Source organism: Phyllostomus discolor, chromosome 2, assembly GCF_004126475.2.
Source record: "Phyllostomus discolor isolate MPI-MPIP mPhyDis1 chromosome 2, mPhyDis1.pri.v3, whole genome shotgun sequence".
Taxonomy (NCBI): Eukaryota; Metazoa; Chordata; class Mammalia; order Chiroptera; family Phyllostomidae; genus Phyllostomus; species Phyllostomus discolor.
In genome coordinates this window covers 163,493,840-163,509,225 of record NC_040904.2, presented here as the reverse complement: position 1 = coordinate 163,509,225, position 15,386 = coordinate 163,493,840, and the positions used below count along the sequence as shown (strand labels likewise).

The following is a 15,386-nucleotide window of genomic DNA, read 5'->3' as shown; positions in this document are numbered from 1 at the left end:
CAATCCAGATTCTTACCAAAGCACAATCTTAGGAATCGCATGTAATTCACTGCACAAAGAAATTTCAAAGTAAAAACACGAAGGCACTATTACAAAGAGATAAACTGGAATGCTCCCATCTTTTCTCCATGATTCTTTCTTGAAATCCTATCCTTAACCTGATAATTTTGTTAGAGAAAAATTTAAAAGCAAAACCCATCTACAACACTCTATTAATAGCAGCATTTCTTCCTCACAATTTGTATGTAATTTTTTAAGATGAGATTTTGAAAGAGAAAAGCTTTTCATACATCCTAACTTGAAATCCTAACAGCCATGTGTTATGATTTATAGCACTGTTCCTCTGTAGTTAAATAGATTCAACCCTCAAAAGACAAAAGAAACTAGGTTTGAAAGATATCCAGTTTCTGTTTAAAACCTTTTTTGTCATGACAAACAAAACAAAGATTTAAAAACACTAAAATTTAGAGATGATCACTTCTATTGTGATTTTTAAAAGCATGCATTACTATACTGACCAAATACCCTGGAATAGGTACTGGAACAAGGGTATTATTAGTAGCAAAATATAACACAGAAAAGTATAAGCCAAAAACTAGAATAAAAATCCCCCCACCCCAAAACAAAATACACGACCCTTTTAACAAAACAATGAATAAAAAGAGTACAAAAACAAAGATATTTTGCTTAAAAAACAATATCGGCAAACAATATATGTGAAATTTTTAGACACAACCAAAACTGTAAAAATTTAGCTTAAGTGTTTACTAACACAACTGTAACCCTTTTCAAAGGTTTATCATTTGGTTGTAAAGGCTCAATTAAGATCAAAACTTGCCCTGCTTGGTGTGGCTCAGTGGGTTGGGTGTTGTCCTGTAAACTAAAAGGTCACCAGTTCAATTCCCTGTCAGGGAACATGTCTGGGTTGTGGGCCAGGTCCCCAGTTGGAGGTGTGTGAGATTGCTGATTCTCCTGCATATCGGTGTTTCTCGCCCTCTCTTTCTCCCTCTCTTCCCCCCTCTTTCTAAAGATGAATAAATAAAATCTTAAAAAAAAAAAAAAGACCAAAATCTGGCTCTGACCAAACTCTAGCTCAAGGGGCTTTTCTGGTATCATAAAGCTCAATTTAAAGGGGGCATTGTGCTTTATTTAAGTCACTAGCATATGGTTAAAAAGCTTAAGTTTGCCCAGTTACATCCTTTGAGCAGAGCGTGGAAGCTCTATTTCTTCTCCTATCAAAGAGCTTCCAGAGAGCATCTCTTGCACCTTATTTATAATGCACAATTTATCGGCATTTCGTTTCCTCTCTAAATGGCTGGGAGGGAAGAAGAGCTCCACAGCTACCGTGTGTGGTTACTAATGGCGCTTTTACTTGTCATTGTACAAAGCCTGTTAAATATTTACAACACAGACAGCAATATCTAGTCCTAAACACCCAGTTGTGAGTTTGAATTTTTTTTAGAAATAAATCTACGACAAGTTTTCCCCAGCAAAACACCAGAAGACTTTACTAACAGCTTCAAGAGACCCAGCGGGTCCAGAGGAGCAGTTATAGGCCATCTGGTGATTACTTATTATTATTTATACAGCACTGTAGATGTACACACAGATGTGTTATGAATCCACATACAGAGTATGGCCTAACAAGGGCTTGAAACAAAATGTGACTGCTGAGCAAGTCAATCTGCATTAAAGAAACACGCTAACCAGAGAGAGGGGGCACATTGTCTGTTCTTCAATCTGCTGCATTAGCTGGAAGACTATTTGATAAAAGAATGAAGAATTCTAAATAATGGTGACAATACCTTGTAAGTCAACAACTGACCTGCCTGTGGTTTTGCAGGGGTGGCAAATGAGGGATTAATAAAAGACAGACTCTTTGATCCAAAAGGTACTTTACAAACTCAGCACTTTGTAAAAGAAAGGACTAGAAAAGAGCTCCTCTCCTAATTGAGGAAGAACTGAGATACAAACGTACAAGACTTCCCCCCCTCAAACTGGAATGCTCTGAGAACAGTTTCTGGGTTCCCATTCCAAATATTAAGTCATGCCCAAGAAAAAAAAAGAGTGAATAACTGAAATTTTTAATTTTCTGGGTCTAGCTCCAATTAGGTTTATACAGGTTTTTTTTTTTTTTTTGGTGGGGAGAGGGCAGACTGAAGCAAGGATGCTTTTATCTCCTATGCTTTTAGTAACATAATAATGAATGTAACATGAAAAACTAAAATAATCAACTACATGTATCTAAGGACAAGTGTCAAGAGTACCAGGTCTGATATTTAAAAATTTGGATTTGATTCTTTGTTCTTAAAACCTCTACATTTTCTTTTACCCCAGTCCCAATTTTATCTACACAATGAATAACAGTGGGCTACTTCCATCACAAGGTTACATAAAACTGTAGCATATTCAGAGTGAACTGAAGTTATTGCAAAATCAACATATTATTACAAAAAACAAGGTTAGCATTTGGCCTAATTGTGTATAATGCAGTGTATTTTCAGCTGCCTGACAGCATGCAGGCACTTTTACCAGATGGGAACTAGATGAATTATTGAATGAAATATGAATTATTAAATAAAAATTTGAATTTTTTTAAACTCTTGGCAGTGGGTGAGGAAGAAAGGCTTACTTGTTTGCCTGAAAATCCCATCACCTGTCAAAGCATGTAAAGATAGCATATACCACCACAAATGGCATTTGCCTACCAAAAACATTTCTTCTTCAATTTACAATGCTCCCTTAACATAAAGAATCAGTAATCAGTGCCAACACATTCTTCCTTGCTTTTCTTTCGTGCTAATGCTAGGTAACAGGAAGACTTGCCGAAGGGACAGAACTAAAAATCTAGAGTCCCGTAGTACCAGTATGGCCCATTTAATGGGAAGGCTGGGATAACGGGAATAATCTCTATAGATTTGTGTTACATAGGCAATAAAACATATACCTTTGTAGCATGCCAGCATTTAACCAATCATAGAAGCTATTTGTTGCCTCATATATTACAAAGCAATAGAGATTTAAGGGATAATGTTCATGGAGGCAGAGGATATGAAGCAATAAACAGTATTGGAGGTTGGTTAAATGCCAAGTGAAGCCAGGACTACAGCATCATAAACATTATTCCTACTATATGACAAGATAAGGAAGTACAAGAAGCTGCCCTCACTTCCAATACAACTAGGGCTCTACTGCTATTCTTGGCCTTAGGGAAAACAGGCCCTGGAGGTCTATGAGCTAGTTATATGTTTCATGTCTCAGAAAGGTATGAACAGAACCCCAACTTGTATCTAAATGTCCTCTGGGAGAAGAAAATATCTAGTAGTAGATATTCTCAGAGGGGAAAAAAAGAGTCAGGGTTATACTGGACAAAGAAACAATCAAAGAGTTTTCCTTAAAAGAATAAAGTTGATACATAGTTGTTATGATAGAAACCTTTCTCAATGGCTAATAATGGAATGACACTAACTATCCATTAAGTAGTTACCTCCTCATAGGAAATGTGTTCTTGTTCTTAAAGAAACAGACATTCTAAGTAATAAGCTTATATTGTATGACCAGTTTCTGAGCAAAGAATTGATTGTGGTAACCAAAAGGACTACTTAAATATGAATAATTTGTACTGCAAACCAGTGTCTGTCCTTGAGAGGAAGTACAGAAATATGGAATTGGTTGATTCCTGATAATAAAAATTGGACAAAAAACATCCAAAAGGTATGTTAACTAACTGCACCCACATGAAATAACATCTCAAATTCACGATGAATGACAAATATGTAGTAATTTTTCCTACTTCCGCATTTAAAAGAACAATTTTATAATCTACTTTCAAGTCAAAGTGCCCCCCAAAGCATTAAAAACTTTTAAGATTTGCTAGATTCAGCACCAAACCATATTTCTATTATTTTAACAATAACACATAGGCAAATTCATTTTATAGTCACAATGTTTTAAAATACAGGGTCCAGCAGAAGTAACACCTGTTTGAGTGTGGTTGGTAGGATAACAATATGTATATAACAATTTATAGTTTTAATTTGAACATTTCACCTAAAATGTCATATAGTGTGCTTGCGTGTGATATTATGTTATAGAATTATACGCTTATGATTTTATAATAGAAGATTTTGTAATAAAAAAAAGGGGCATTATTTGTGCTGGGCCCTATATATGCTATCTATATCATAAACATCAAAAACCCACAGAACTCAAATTCAACCAGCCCTTTGCCACAGGGAATCTGGGGCACTATTGCCTTAACACTAACCCATTCTCTGGAGGCAGCTCTATTAACTACTATTGCTGTCACATTCCACAGAGAGGTATTAACAAGAATATTGCTTTTCCTGAATTCCTCTTCATGAGAGTGATGAGGCCTCAAGAGAAAGAGTCTCAATAGGAAAAAAGCAATGAGAGGGCTCAAAAAACACATCACCCGTCTTTTCAGATAAGAATGTAGAGAACACAACCTTTAGCAGCCACCTTCTTAAAAAAAATACAGGCAGCATATTTAGAACTCAGCTGTGTCACATCAGACTTACTGTTGGGAAGTGGATCATGAACAGAATCCAAAAATAACAGCCATTAAAGACCTAGCAACCAAAACATGTTTACGTATCCATTGAAAGCCTGGTGGTTTTGATTATATGGTGGAGAGCATAATCCACTAGTCTATTTTAGGTGAATTTTCCTTTCAACTTCCCTTAATATTAAGGCGTAAGATGTTTTCTGAGTTTTGGGATACATGAGGTAAAGACTGGGCAGGCAACAGATATTGAAATAATGCAAGATTCCTATAGTTTTTGTTTGTTGGTTGGTTTTTAAGGACCAGTATCTTGAACTATCATTTGTTTTCATTCTTTCTTCTAACTGGTAGAAGCCACTGATTTTTGAGAATTCTGTAGCATTAAATCCTAAACCATGGCTAGCAAAAATTATCATGGTCCTTATTATCCTCTCTGGGATTTACATAGCCTTTTTATTATTCTATCATTTCTGGAATAAAGAATTTGAATTAATGAGAGTGAACTATAAACAGCTTGAAGGTGTCAAGGTGGCTCTAGAATGAAACCATTTTCAAGGGATATAAGGAATTTGGATGACAGAGCAAGGGTAGTTCACTGTACCAAATTTATTTTCTCTGCCAGATTTTCACTATTTCATATAACAGTAAATCTTGCAGGGATCCCACTGTATAAGTTGTTACCAGATATTGGGAAAAACTTGGAATGAGACTAAAATATAACTAAAGATCTACAATTTCACCTCACCATAAAGTCTTAGCAAGCAAGAAGGTAAAAAAAGCAGGCTACTTGCAAAGCCTAAGTTGTACCTTTCTATCCCTTTTCTATAAAACAAGTAACTTCCAAAAGAAGTAAGCAGTCTCCCTGAGTTACACAACTGAGGGAAGAAATGTCTTCAGAACCTACACCAGAGGTTATAATAAATCTTAATAATCAAAATGCTAATAAATAATTCAGAAATGGGAAGGAGAAGTGGGGGAATAAAAGGCTTATGGTAAATAGAACCCAACAATACAAGGAACCATGTAAAAAGTACTTACTGTTTTACAACCTCTAGTCCAAAATGAAAACAAAGAGACAAACACAAAACCCTTTGGGGAGTTCTCAAATTTCAGTGAAAACTACTCTTTTCCGATGAGACAGCCTGAAGAAACGGTATTTAGATCTTTCTCAGAGAGCTTAAGAGATGCTTTTCCTATGTATTCCTTTATCATCCATTTTTATTTCTTTAAGTCCCTGTCGGGTGGTTTTAAGCATACAACATATAAGAGTGGTTACAGGCATTGAGTGTTTTAAATAATAAGTGAAGGAAAATAAATATAAGTATGAAAAAAATAAATCCTTTCATCAAAAATGCAGATTTTTAAAGTAAAAAAGTACCAGGTATCAATTAAATGGGAGTCACATTAAATACTCTTATCAATAAATGCACACAAAATTTTTTTTTGGATCAGGTTCAGATATGTACTCTAATAAAGCTGTCTGAAAAATGAAATTTATCTATTTTTTCAAGTGGCTTCTATTGTAAAAAAATAAAATATAAACTACACGGGGAAAACATGCAGTCAATAATAAAGTTGAAAACTTTGACAAAGAAGGAAATACACCCTACAATGCTGAATACTTCAGCATACAATGCTATTTTAGTCTTTTCTGAAAATTTCACCATTTACTGGAATTTGAAATTGTCCTTCTGCCCATTCCTCGTCACCACCCCCATGTCATTCACCTTTCAAATTCCAATTCTTAGGAATCTCTGGAACTTAACTCCTCTTCTTTTTGTCTAAGCATTTACAATGTTTAATAGAACTAGTCTGCAATCTCACATACCACCAGTAAGTGTCACTGGACAGTCACATGACATATTTCTAACTGAACAGAAATTCAGCCCTTCAGGTTCTATAAAATCAATTCATGAAGACAGATAAAACTTTCTTTGTATTCCTTTCTTCATCCTTTGTGGAACATGGAGATAGGGGGCATCTAGGAAGAAGAGTTAAGAAGGTGCAAAATGGGGGGAAAAAGCAATTTAAAAAAATTACTTTATTAATAAAGTATATGATGAAAAATATCTGACACACAGTGTAAACAAATGCAAATGAGACCGTGGCAGTAGGGTCTCAGCTGAGAAGTCTTATAGTTTATATACTGCCATGAGATCTCTGGTTCTATGTTGGATTTGTCTTTCCTAGTTAGATATCTATCTGCCTGAGCTGCTAACAATGATTTTCTGGATCAACAGTCAAACGAAACATTTTTTTTTTAATTTAAAAAACCCAAATAGACTGGCAAATTGGGGTTAACAATGAATGGGTGCATTCTTGGCTGCCTATCCAAATATATTAAACTGACTTTTATATCCATGACAATTGAGGAGAAAATATTTTTAAATTTGCTTTGTATTCAGATGGATAGGTTTAGAAAGGAGGAAAGAGCAACACGTATTCCTCAACACTCTGTGTTGGGAAACAAACACCAATAGAATAACAATATGAAAGAGAGCAAGGCAGATTTCATTATGGTAGAGTGCCTACACTTCCTCATAACTTGGATTTACACACTGCAAATCCTCTGATCTGATTACCTCCAGTGATCACGTAAAATACCAGCTTTAAACTCTTTGCCTTAGTGATAAAACAGCCACTTTGATTCACAACGAGACATTCACAATAAAGTATATTGTAAACGTACCTGTCCACAGCCTGGGGCATTGCACACAAACGGTCTGTCGTCTCCCATATTTCATATAGAAGAGCGGAGCTGAGGAGGAGAAGGTAGGGGGAAAAGTTATGTTAAATATGCTGGAGTTTAAAAAAAATAGTGCTTCAAAAATATCAAGCTTAGTAACAGGTGTTCCAAGAATGCCATCTATCAAAGCTGTAAACACAGGCTACATTGGGGAGACACATCAGACAGGTGGCATATGACCTACAGTGCCTCGATTGAAACTTTTAATTAGAAAAATTTAGACCTAAATAGTCAAGGAATTTCAAACCTTTTGCTAGATTTTTCCCTCTTTCTGCTACAGTATAAAACATACTTCTCCAGTCTGCTAAATTACAGCCAGTGCAGTTCCCTATGTCAATAAATCCACTGAACGCTCGATGCGGAAGCCATATTTCTGAACTAGAGAAGACCAAAATTTGTCATTTAATTAATTAAGGGATTACAGGAGGGGTGCTCCATTTTACAGGGCTATAATCTGGCTCCCTGGTGTATAAACTAGGAGATGGTTGGCAAGGGCCGTTTATCCCAGATTATTGCCAAAGAAAACAAAGCACCCATCCTATTGAGCTACACGGGAAATGATTTTCATTAATAAAAAATAAAAATAAAAAACCTCTCCCCATGGGGAGTCTCATTCTCCCCCCACCAATTGTCTGTGGCAAATGGAGAAATATCGGTGCCCTTCCCCCTCTGATTCTATTTATGGCTAGGTTTTTAAAAGCAGCAATAAAACAAATGTCGACTCTTTGGGGGTTTACTGGGTGAATATGTTCCGGCTGTTTGTGCTGCTCTCGGCCAGAGTTCTTGGGCTGCTCGGTTGCAGCCAACAGATGTGTGCTGCTGCAGGGGATAAAGAAATGGTACTAAAAGGCATCACCATTCATCCTCTCTATTTCTCTAAAGAATTTAACAGGGTTTATACTGTTGTTGTTTTTTAATTATTGAAGCTAAACTCTTACAATACTGATCAAAATTCTTTGTCAAAGAACGATTCAAATGTGAATGTGTTGGGGAAATTTCCTACACCTCTCCTAGAAATAAAAACAGAGGTGGAGATGAATAAAAATTAGAAATGGAAAAAAAGATAAACCAGTAGTTTGAAAGGGTGGAAGGGACACAAAAACAACCTTTATAGGATAAACCCTTAAAGGACATTTTCAACACCTTTCAATGAGAGAAAGGTATGTGAAAGAATATGAATGAGTAAAGATGAATAAGAAAGAACTGCAATTTGAATATGCCTAGAAACACCTTCAGAATTGTAACCAAATTTCACATTTTTATCTTGGAGATAAACCAAAATGTCAGTTTAACCTCAGTTAGGCCTGCGTTAAAATAAAATGTTAAAGTGCTAGACTAGATCTGATCATCAGAAAACCATGCTGATAACTAAGAGGGTAGCTAGGTAACATCTCTTTGACTCTCTTAAGACTCACTCTGGGGCTGGAAACCAGTATTTCTAGTAGTTTGATTAGTAATTTACACAACCAATCAGTGCTTAAAATTGTGTGGTGCCTGTAAAATAGAAAGGGCTTCTTAGTCACCGTTCAGTGTGAAAGGAACAGGGTCTAACATGAAGAAACCGATGCTGCAGCATTATTGCTGTAATATAAGCGAGCCTGTAGGTACATAGGTGTACACAGATTTATATCACATTTAGCTAGGATAAATTGCTTCAATAAATTGTGTTCCTAAGAGAGGCCACCTCAACCTGATGACTGGATACTGGGAAAATGAGAGCTTTCTTTATTCTTTTTCACACAGCCCAGGACAAGGGGATTTTCTGGATTGTTTTAAATACACAATAATTTTTTTAGCACTTTCTGGAACTATGACATAGTGCAAAAAAAAAATAAGTACAAGTAAGTAAAAGTAAATAAAGGCAAAGACCAAAGCCATTATGGCTGAAAATGCAAAGTATTTCTGGAAAGCAACTCTTCTCTGGAAAAATCCCACAGCTTCTGTGCTGGAGATAATTTCACTTCCTAGTCCCAGAACCTGCTTTCTTAATATAAGCACAAAATGAGGAGTTTATTCCAACAAAGTCTCCTAACATATTTTCAGCCAGGAAGTAAACTATAAGGAATAGAGGAGATACAAGGACCAAACAGGATTACTTATTTTTACCTTTGTTCTGTTATTTGAGGCTAATTTTTTTCAGTTTTCTACCTAGAGGAGGGAAAGGGTCCTGGCTTAGGAGTGGGGCAGCATTGGTATAGGAAGTGATTAAATAAATTCTGGAATGGTTTCCCCCAAATCACAAAATTCAAAGTTTAACCTAGTTTTGCACAATCATATCACAATATATGCCATCCAAATTTTATTTAATCATATCCTTAGGAAATAGAGATGGAAAATCATAATTTCTAAAGAAATTTAAGGGGAAGGGCAAAAACAAGTTGGGAGGAGATGAAAGCATTAAAATGTGACAGAAGCATACATTTTCATGGATCTTAAGTATTGTAACCTGACAGTCACTAACTAGGATTTCCTGCTTCCTTCCCAATTTGCTGGCTTTTGTTTGCCATTTCACCAAGGGAGATCACAAGGGGAGGAAGGAGGCCCTTTTTCTTAAATACCCACAATTATTCTTAAATCATTCCCTCAATCTCTTGCCCCTTTTCTTTTCCATCATTCTTGCTTTTCACTTTAAAATGATTTGTCTCCGGGTAGCTCAGTTGGTTGGAACATCATTCCAATATGAAAGGGTTGTGGGTTCATCTTGGGCCAAAGCACATACAGGAGTCAACCAATGAATGAATCCATGGATGGGTAGAGCAGTGGATGGATGTTTCTCTCCCCACTTCCTCTCTAAAATCAATATACTTTAAAAATAAGTTAATTAAAATAAAATGATTTCTTTTTATAAAATGAAACCTTTAACAATAATAATGATCTATCTCACCACTTAAAAAAAAATTGCCAGCCCTGGATGGTGTGGCTCAGTGGTTGAGTGCCGGTCTGTGAATCAAAGGGTTGCTGGTACAATTCCCAATTCTAGGGCACATGCCTGAGTTGCAGGCCAGGTCCCCAGTAGGGGACGCACAAGAGGCAAACACACATTGATGTTTCTCTCCCTCTTTCTCCCTCCCTTCCCCTCTTAAAAAAAGAAATAAATAAAATCTTTAATAATAAAAACAAAAATTCCAGCTAACTTAAAAAAATTTTTTTCTCCGTCATTCCTAGTCGGCTGCATCAATTGCTACATATAATCAATGTCATTGATTTATTTCTACTTCTTACTTTAAAAAAATCTTTAATTCTGAGAGGTCAAATTGATGTCCTCTCAAAAACAAAAAGCAACACATTTCCGTAGTATAAACAGACTGAGAGGAAAGGTGAAATCTTGAATGATGATACTGTTATCCACTAAAATTTTAACTCACAGCCTATTTGTAACTGCACTGTTTGACAAGTAGGTCATGGGTCTGGCCATGGCATGCAGGTCTGTTGTCTGCTTCTTGATCTTTGGAATGAAACTCAAGCATTTTATAGAACTAAGCAATAAATGACAGGCAAGGGGAATATATTTAGAGATATCTCTAAGGGGAAGTGAGATGCTTTCATTGGAGATCCTAGAACAAGAAGACAAGGATGCATAAAGAGGCTGTCCTATAGGCCAACTCTGCCAAGGAAAAGGCTCAAGTGCTCAAGAGTCAGTTCAATGCATAAATGATAAAAATTAGTGTTTACTCAAAAGAGAGAAAGTTATCTCAATGCTGGGAGAGAACTGAAGAAATTCTAAGATTTAGAGAATGATTTTTAAAAAGATTTTTATTTATTTATTTTTAGACAGGGGGGAAGGGAGAGAGAAAGAGAGCGAGAGAAACATCAGTGTGTGGTTGCCTCTCACATGCCCTCCACCAGGGACCTGGGCCCACAACCCAGGCATGTGCCCTGACTGGGAATCTTTTAGTTCACAGGCCAGAGCTCAATCCACTGAGCCACACCAGCCAGGGCTAGAGAATGATTTTTAAGAACTGGGATAATTTCATAAACTCTATGTTAAATAGTTTTGTCAAAGTCAGAAGTATAACATAAAATGGTCAATGTGCAAATAAATAAATGAATTCTCAATGTATATGTGTATCTAACTACTTTTTAAAAAATATAATAAAATAAAGATGGAATCTGTCACTGAAGTCCAAAGAATCAGTTCTCTGGATCTCTGCTTATAATGTGATTATTTCTTTAGTGACCAAATAGTGTTAATAAGATGGCCCAACTTTCATTAAGGAATAAAAGCCATGTACAAACACACCCAAGGGCCTATTCTTAGGTTCCTAATAACACAAAGAGCTACTGCTAGGTACAAAAAAGGAGAAGGGCACATGTACCATAAATATCAAAGATTCATGAACATCTAGAAGGGAGTTATACTAGCTGTAATTTATTTATTCAAAAAATTACTAAGGATTTACTAAGTGTAAGGCAAAGTGGACATAAAAATAAAAAGACAATAGGCCTTTGGGAAAAAAAATCACTCATCTCAAAGAAAAAATTTTTGAAGGAAATATAGGAGTGCTCATTATACATAGTACTAAAACTGGGTGTGTGTGTTATATACTATAAACTACAGTAATCTAATGGTGATATTCAAGTATACTTTGCTGAGCCTTGGTTCGTGTGGTTCAGTGGATTGAGCACCATCTTGGGAATCAGAGGGTCACCAGCTGGATTCTCAGTCAGGGCACATGCCTGAATTGTGGCCAGGTCCCCAGTAGGGGGTGCTTCAGAGACACCCATACATGGTTCTCTCCCTTTCTTTCTCCCTCCCTTCCCCTTTATAAAAATAAACACAATCTTTAAAAAAATAATATTTATTTCTGGCCAAGATGGAGGCATAGGTGGACGCACTGTACCTCCACGCACAACCAAGATTGGAACAACAACAATTTAGAGGCAGAATAACATCCAGAACTGACAGAAAATTTATCCGAATGGAAGTCGGACAGCCAAGAAGTTGAAATAGACCTGTTCATCCAGACCGGTAGGAGTGGCGGAGACGAGAAGCTGGGTGTGGGTCGCGGCGTGGAAAACAGGGAAAATTGGGCGTGTAAGGCAACCAGGAACATGTAAGGCATCTGGGGCATACAAGAATGCAGCGAGTGGACCCTGAGTATGCAGGTGGCAGCTGGCAGACCCAGTGAGGCGGCAACTGTGGAGCAGGGCAGAGCGCGCAACCCAGGATCCCAGGGAAGGGACTGAGGTCCCACGGAGAAGGGAGCTACCACCATTGTTCCCTCTCAACCCCACCCTCACATAAACGTCACAATCTAGTGACTGGGGTGCCCAGCCCTGGTGAACACCTAAGGCTCCACCCCTTATTGTAACAGAAGCGACCAGACCAAAAAAAAAAAGAGAGATGGCTCAAACAGAAGAACAAATCAGTGCCCCAGAACTCATCCTTTTGAGCGACCAAGAAATAGCTAACCTATCAGATGCACAGTTCAAAACACTGGTGATCAGGAAGCTCACAGAATTGGTTGATTTTGGTTGCAAATTAGATGAACATAAAAGAAATGAAGGAAAATGCACAGAGAACCAATAGTGAAGGGAAGGAAACTGGCACTCAAAACAATAGCGTGGACCAGAAGGAAGAAAGAAACAACCAAACAGGAAAGAATGGAGAAATAAGAATTCAAAAAAAAATGAGAAGCTTAGGAACCTCCAGGACATCTTTAAATGTTCCAACATCTGAATTATAGGGATACCAGAAGGGGAAGAGGTAGAGCAAAAGATTGAAATGTATTTGAACAAATAATAAAGGAGAACTTCCCCATTCTAGCAAAGGAAATAGACTTCCAGGAAGTCCAGGAAGCTCAGAGAGTCCCAAAGAAGTTGGACCCAAGAAGAAACACACCAAGGCACATCATAATTACATTAGCCAAGGTAAAAATGAAGGAGAGAATCCTAGAAGCAGCAAGAGATAAGGGGACAGTAACCTACAAAGGAGTTCCTATCAGACTGTCAGCTGATTTCTCACAAGAGACCTTACAGGCAAGAAGGGGCTGGAAAGAAGTATTCCAAGTCATGAAAGACAAGGACCTATATCCCAGATTACTCTATCCAGCAAAGCTTTCATTTAGAATGGAAGGGGAGATAAAGTGCTTCTCAGATAAGGTCAAGTTAAAGGAGTTCATCATCACCAAGCCCTTATTTTATGAAATGTTAAAGGGACCTATCTAAGAAAAGAAATTTAAAAAAACATGTATAATAAAAGGACAGCGAACTCACAATTATTAACAACCACACCTAAAGCAAAACCAAAAGAAACTAAGCAAACAACTAGAACAGGAACAGAACCACAGAAATGGAGATCACATGGAGGGTTACCAACAGGGGAGTAGGAGGAGGAGAGAGGGGGGGAAAGGTACAGAGAATAAGTAGCATAGATTGTAGGTTGAAAATAGACAGGGGGAGGGTAAGAATAGTATGGGAAATGCAGAAGCTAAAGAACTTATAGGTATGACACATGGACATGAACTAAAGGGGGGGAAGTGCGTGGGAAAGGGTGTACAGGGTGGAGGGGAGTGAAGGGGGGAATGGGACAACTGTAATAGCATAATCAATAAAATCTATTTTCAAAAATAATAGATTTTAAAAGGTATACTTTGCTGAAATTTAACTTGAAGTTTTTTGCAGAAAGCTGTTGGGACCACAAAACAATTGCTAGACAGGTATTTATGTATTTAAAGCTACGTATACACAGAGAAGACATTTTAAATACATATTTACAACTACTTTGTGCCTAAGGCACTTTATGTAACTATGCTCAACCAATTCTATGCTTTTCTTTTTTTTTTCAATCCTCACCTAAGGATATGATTATTAATTTGAGAGAAAGAGAGAGAAACATTAATCTGTTGCCTCCCGTATACACCTTGACCCAGAAAGGGCACCTTAATGTAAGACTTTTGGGAGTACAAATTGGGACAATCATTCTAGAAAGCAATCTGGCAATATTTAGATTAAGTGTCTTAAAATGCTTTAAATCCTTTGAACAAATCATTCTTCTTTCAGGACTTTATTCTGAGGCTAAAACCAAAAACATGGACCATTTATATATTAAAATGTTCATCACAGTTAGATTTATAACAAAAATAAAACAGAAATTAAATGTTTAAGAAGAATGGATAAACATAAATTAAGATACTGTCTTACAACAGACTATATTTAAGTTAAGAATGTTTCTGAAAGCTATTTAATGACATGAGAAAATGTTACATAGTAAGTGCAAGGAGAGCAGGATATAAAATTGCATATGCACCATAATTTCAAATCTATAAAAAAAGCAAACAAAATAATAAGCATTTAAGAGATGAGAAAATTAACATCAAATGTTAATAATGGTTATCTCTGGATAATGGTATTCCAGGTGATTTTATTTTCCTCTTTGTACTTCATTATTTTCCAAAGTCTCTATGGTGATTACAGACTACTTTTAATGAATTTTTAAAAATTATAATATATACTACTAATAAAAAAAGAATGTCAAGCTGCATGACTTAAAAAAACACATCTATAGTTTTTAAAAAGGCCTATTACCTGCTAAACCTATGGTCCCCAACCAGGCCACTAACCAGTACTGTTTGGGGACCCCTGTGCTAGACTATTTTAAAGCACTAAACAGTATATTTACAAATCATACGAAGTTGTTCATTCTCTACTACAAATTAACAGAACCAAATGACTAAGTTCTTAATGGACTACCCCCACAAAAAAAAAAAAAAAAACCCTTCCTAAAATTATAAACTAATAGCCTCATATAGAAATAGACATGGTGGAAACCTAAGCATATCGATACAAAAGGTAAATCAAGCAGTTCAAGATAGTTCCTCCTTTGTTGCCTTCAAGGACCCAATTTCAGAATCCTATCAATTCTCCCTAAAAAGTATTACTTATATTAAACACTTAGAAATTGCTCCAACCACCTATCACAATGGCAATAAAGAGAGCTGAAACCAAGTTTATCAGGTATTGAATGCCTTTCAAGCTTAGCTATAAACAAGGTAAAAAAATTTAGACAGGCACCCAATCAAATCTCTATAGGTTCTATTACCTTATGATATTAAAGAGAAATTATACATAAACAATTCTCTTCTAAGAATGCAACTTTGGAAACCAAGACTCTAA

At 36.5% G+C, this 15,386-nt stretch overlaps 1 protein-coding gene across 6 annotated transcripts in view; it reads right to left on the bottom strand.

The window, feature by feature from the left end:
* The window catches only part of ATF7 (activating transcription factor 7), a 96,961-nt gene that overhangs the window by 70,659 nt on the left and 10,916 nt on the right, over positions 1–15,386 (bottom strand). For all 6 annotated transcript variants that reach the window (XM_036018912.1, XM_036018914.1, XM_036018915.1 and 3 more), the window contains exon 2: positions 7,215–7,283. In XM_036018912.1, coding sequence (XP_035874805.1) covers positions 7,215–7,262 — 48 coding nt within the window. In that variant the 5' untranslated portion in view covers positions 7,263–7,283. The remainder of the gene's footprint in view (positions 1–7,214; positions 7,284–15,386) is intronic.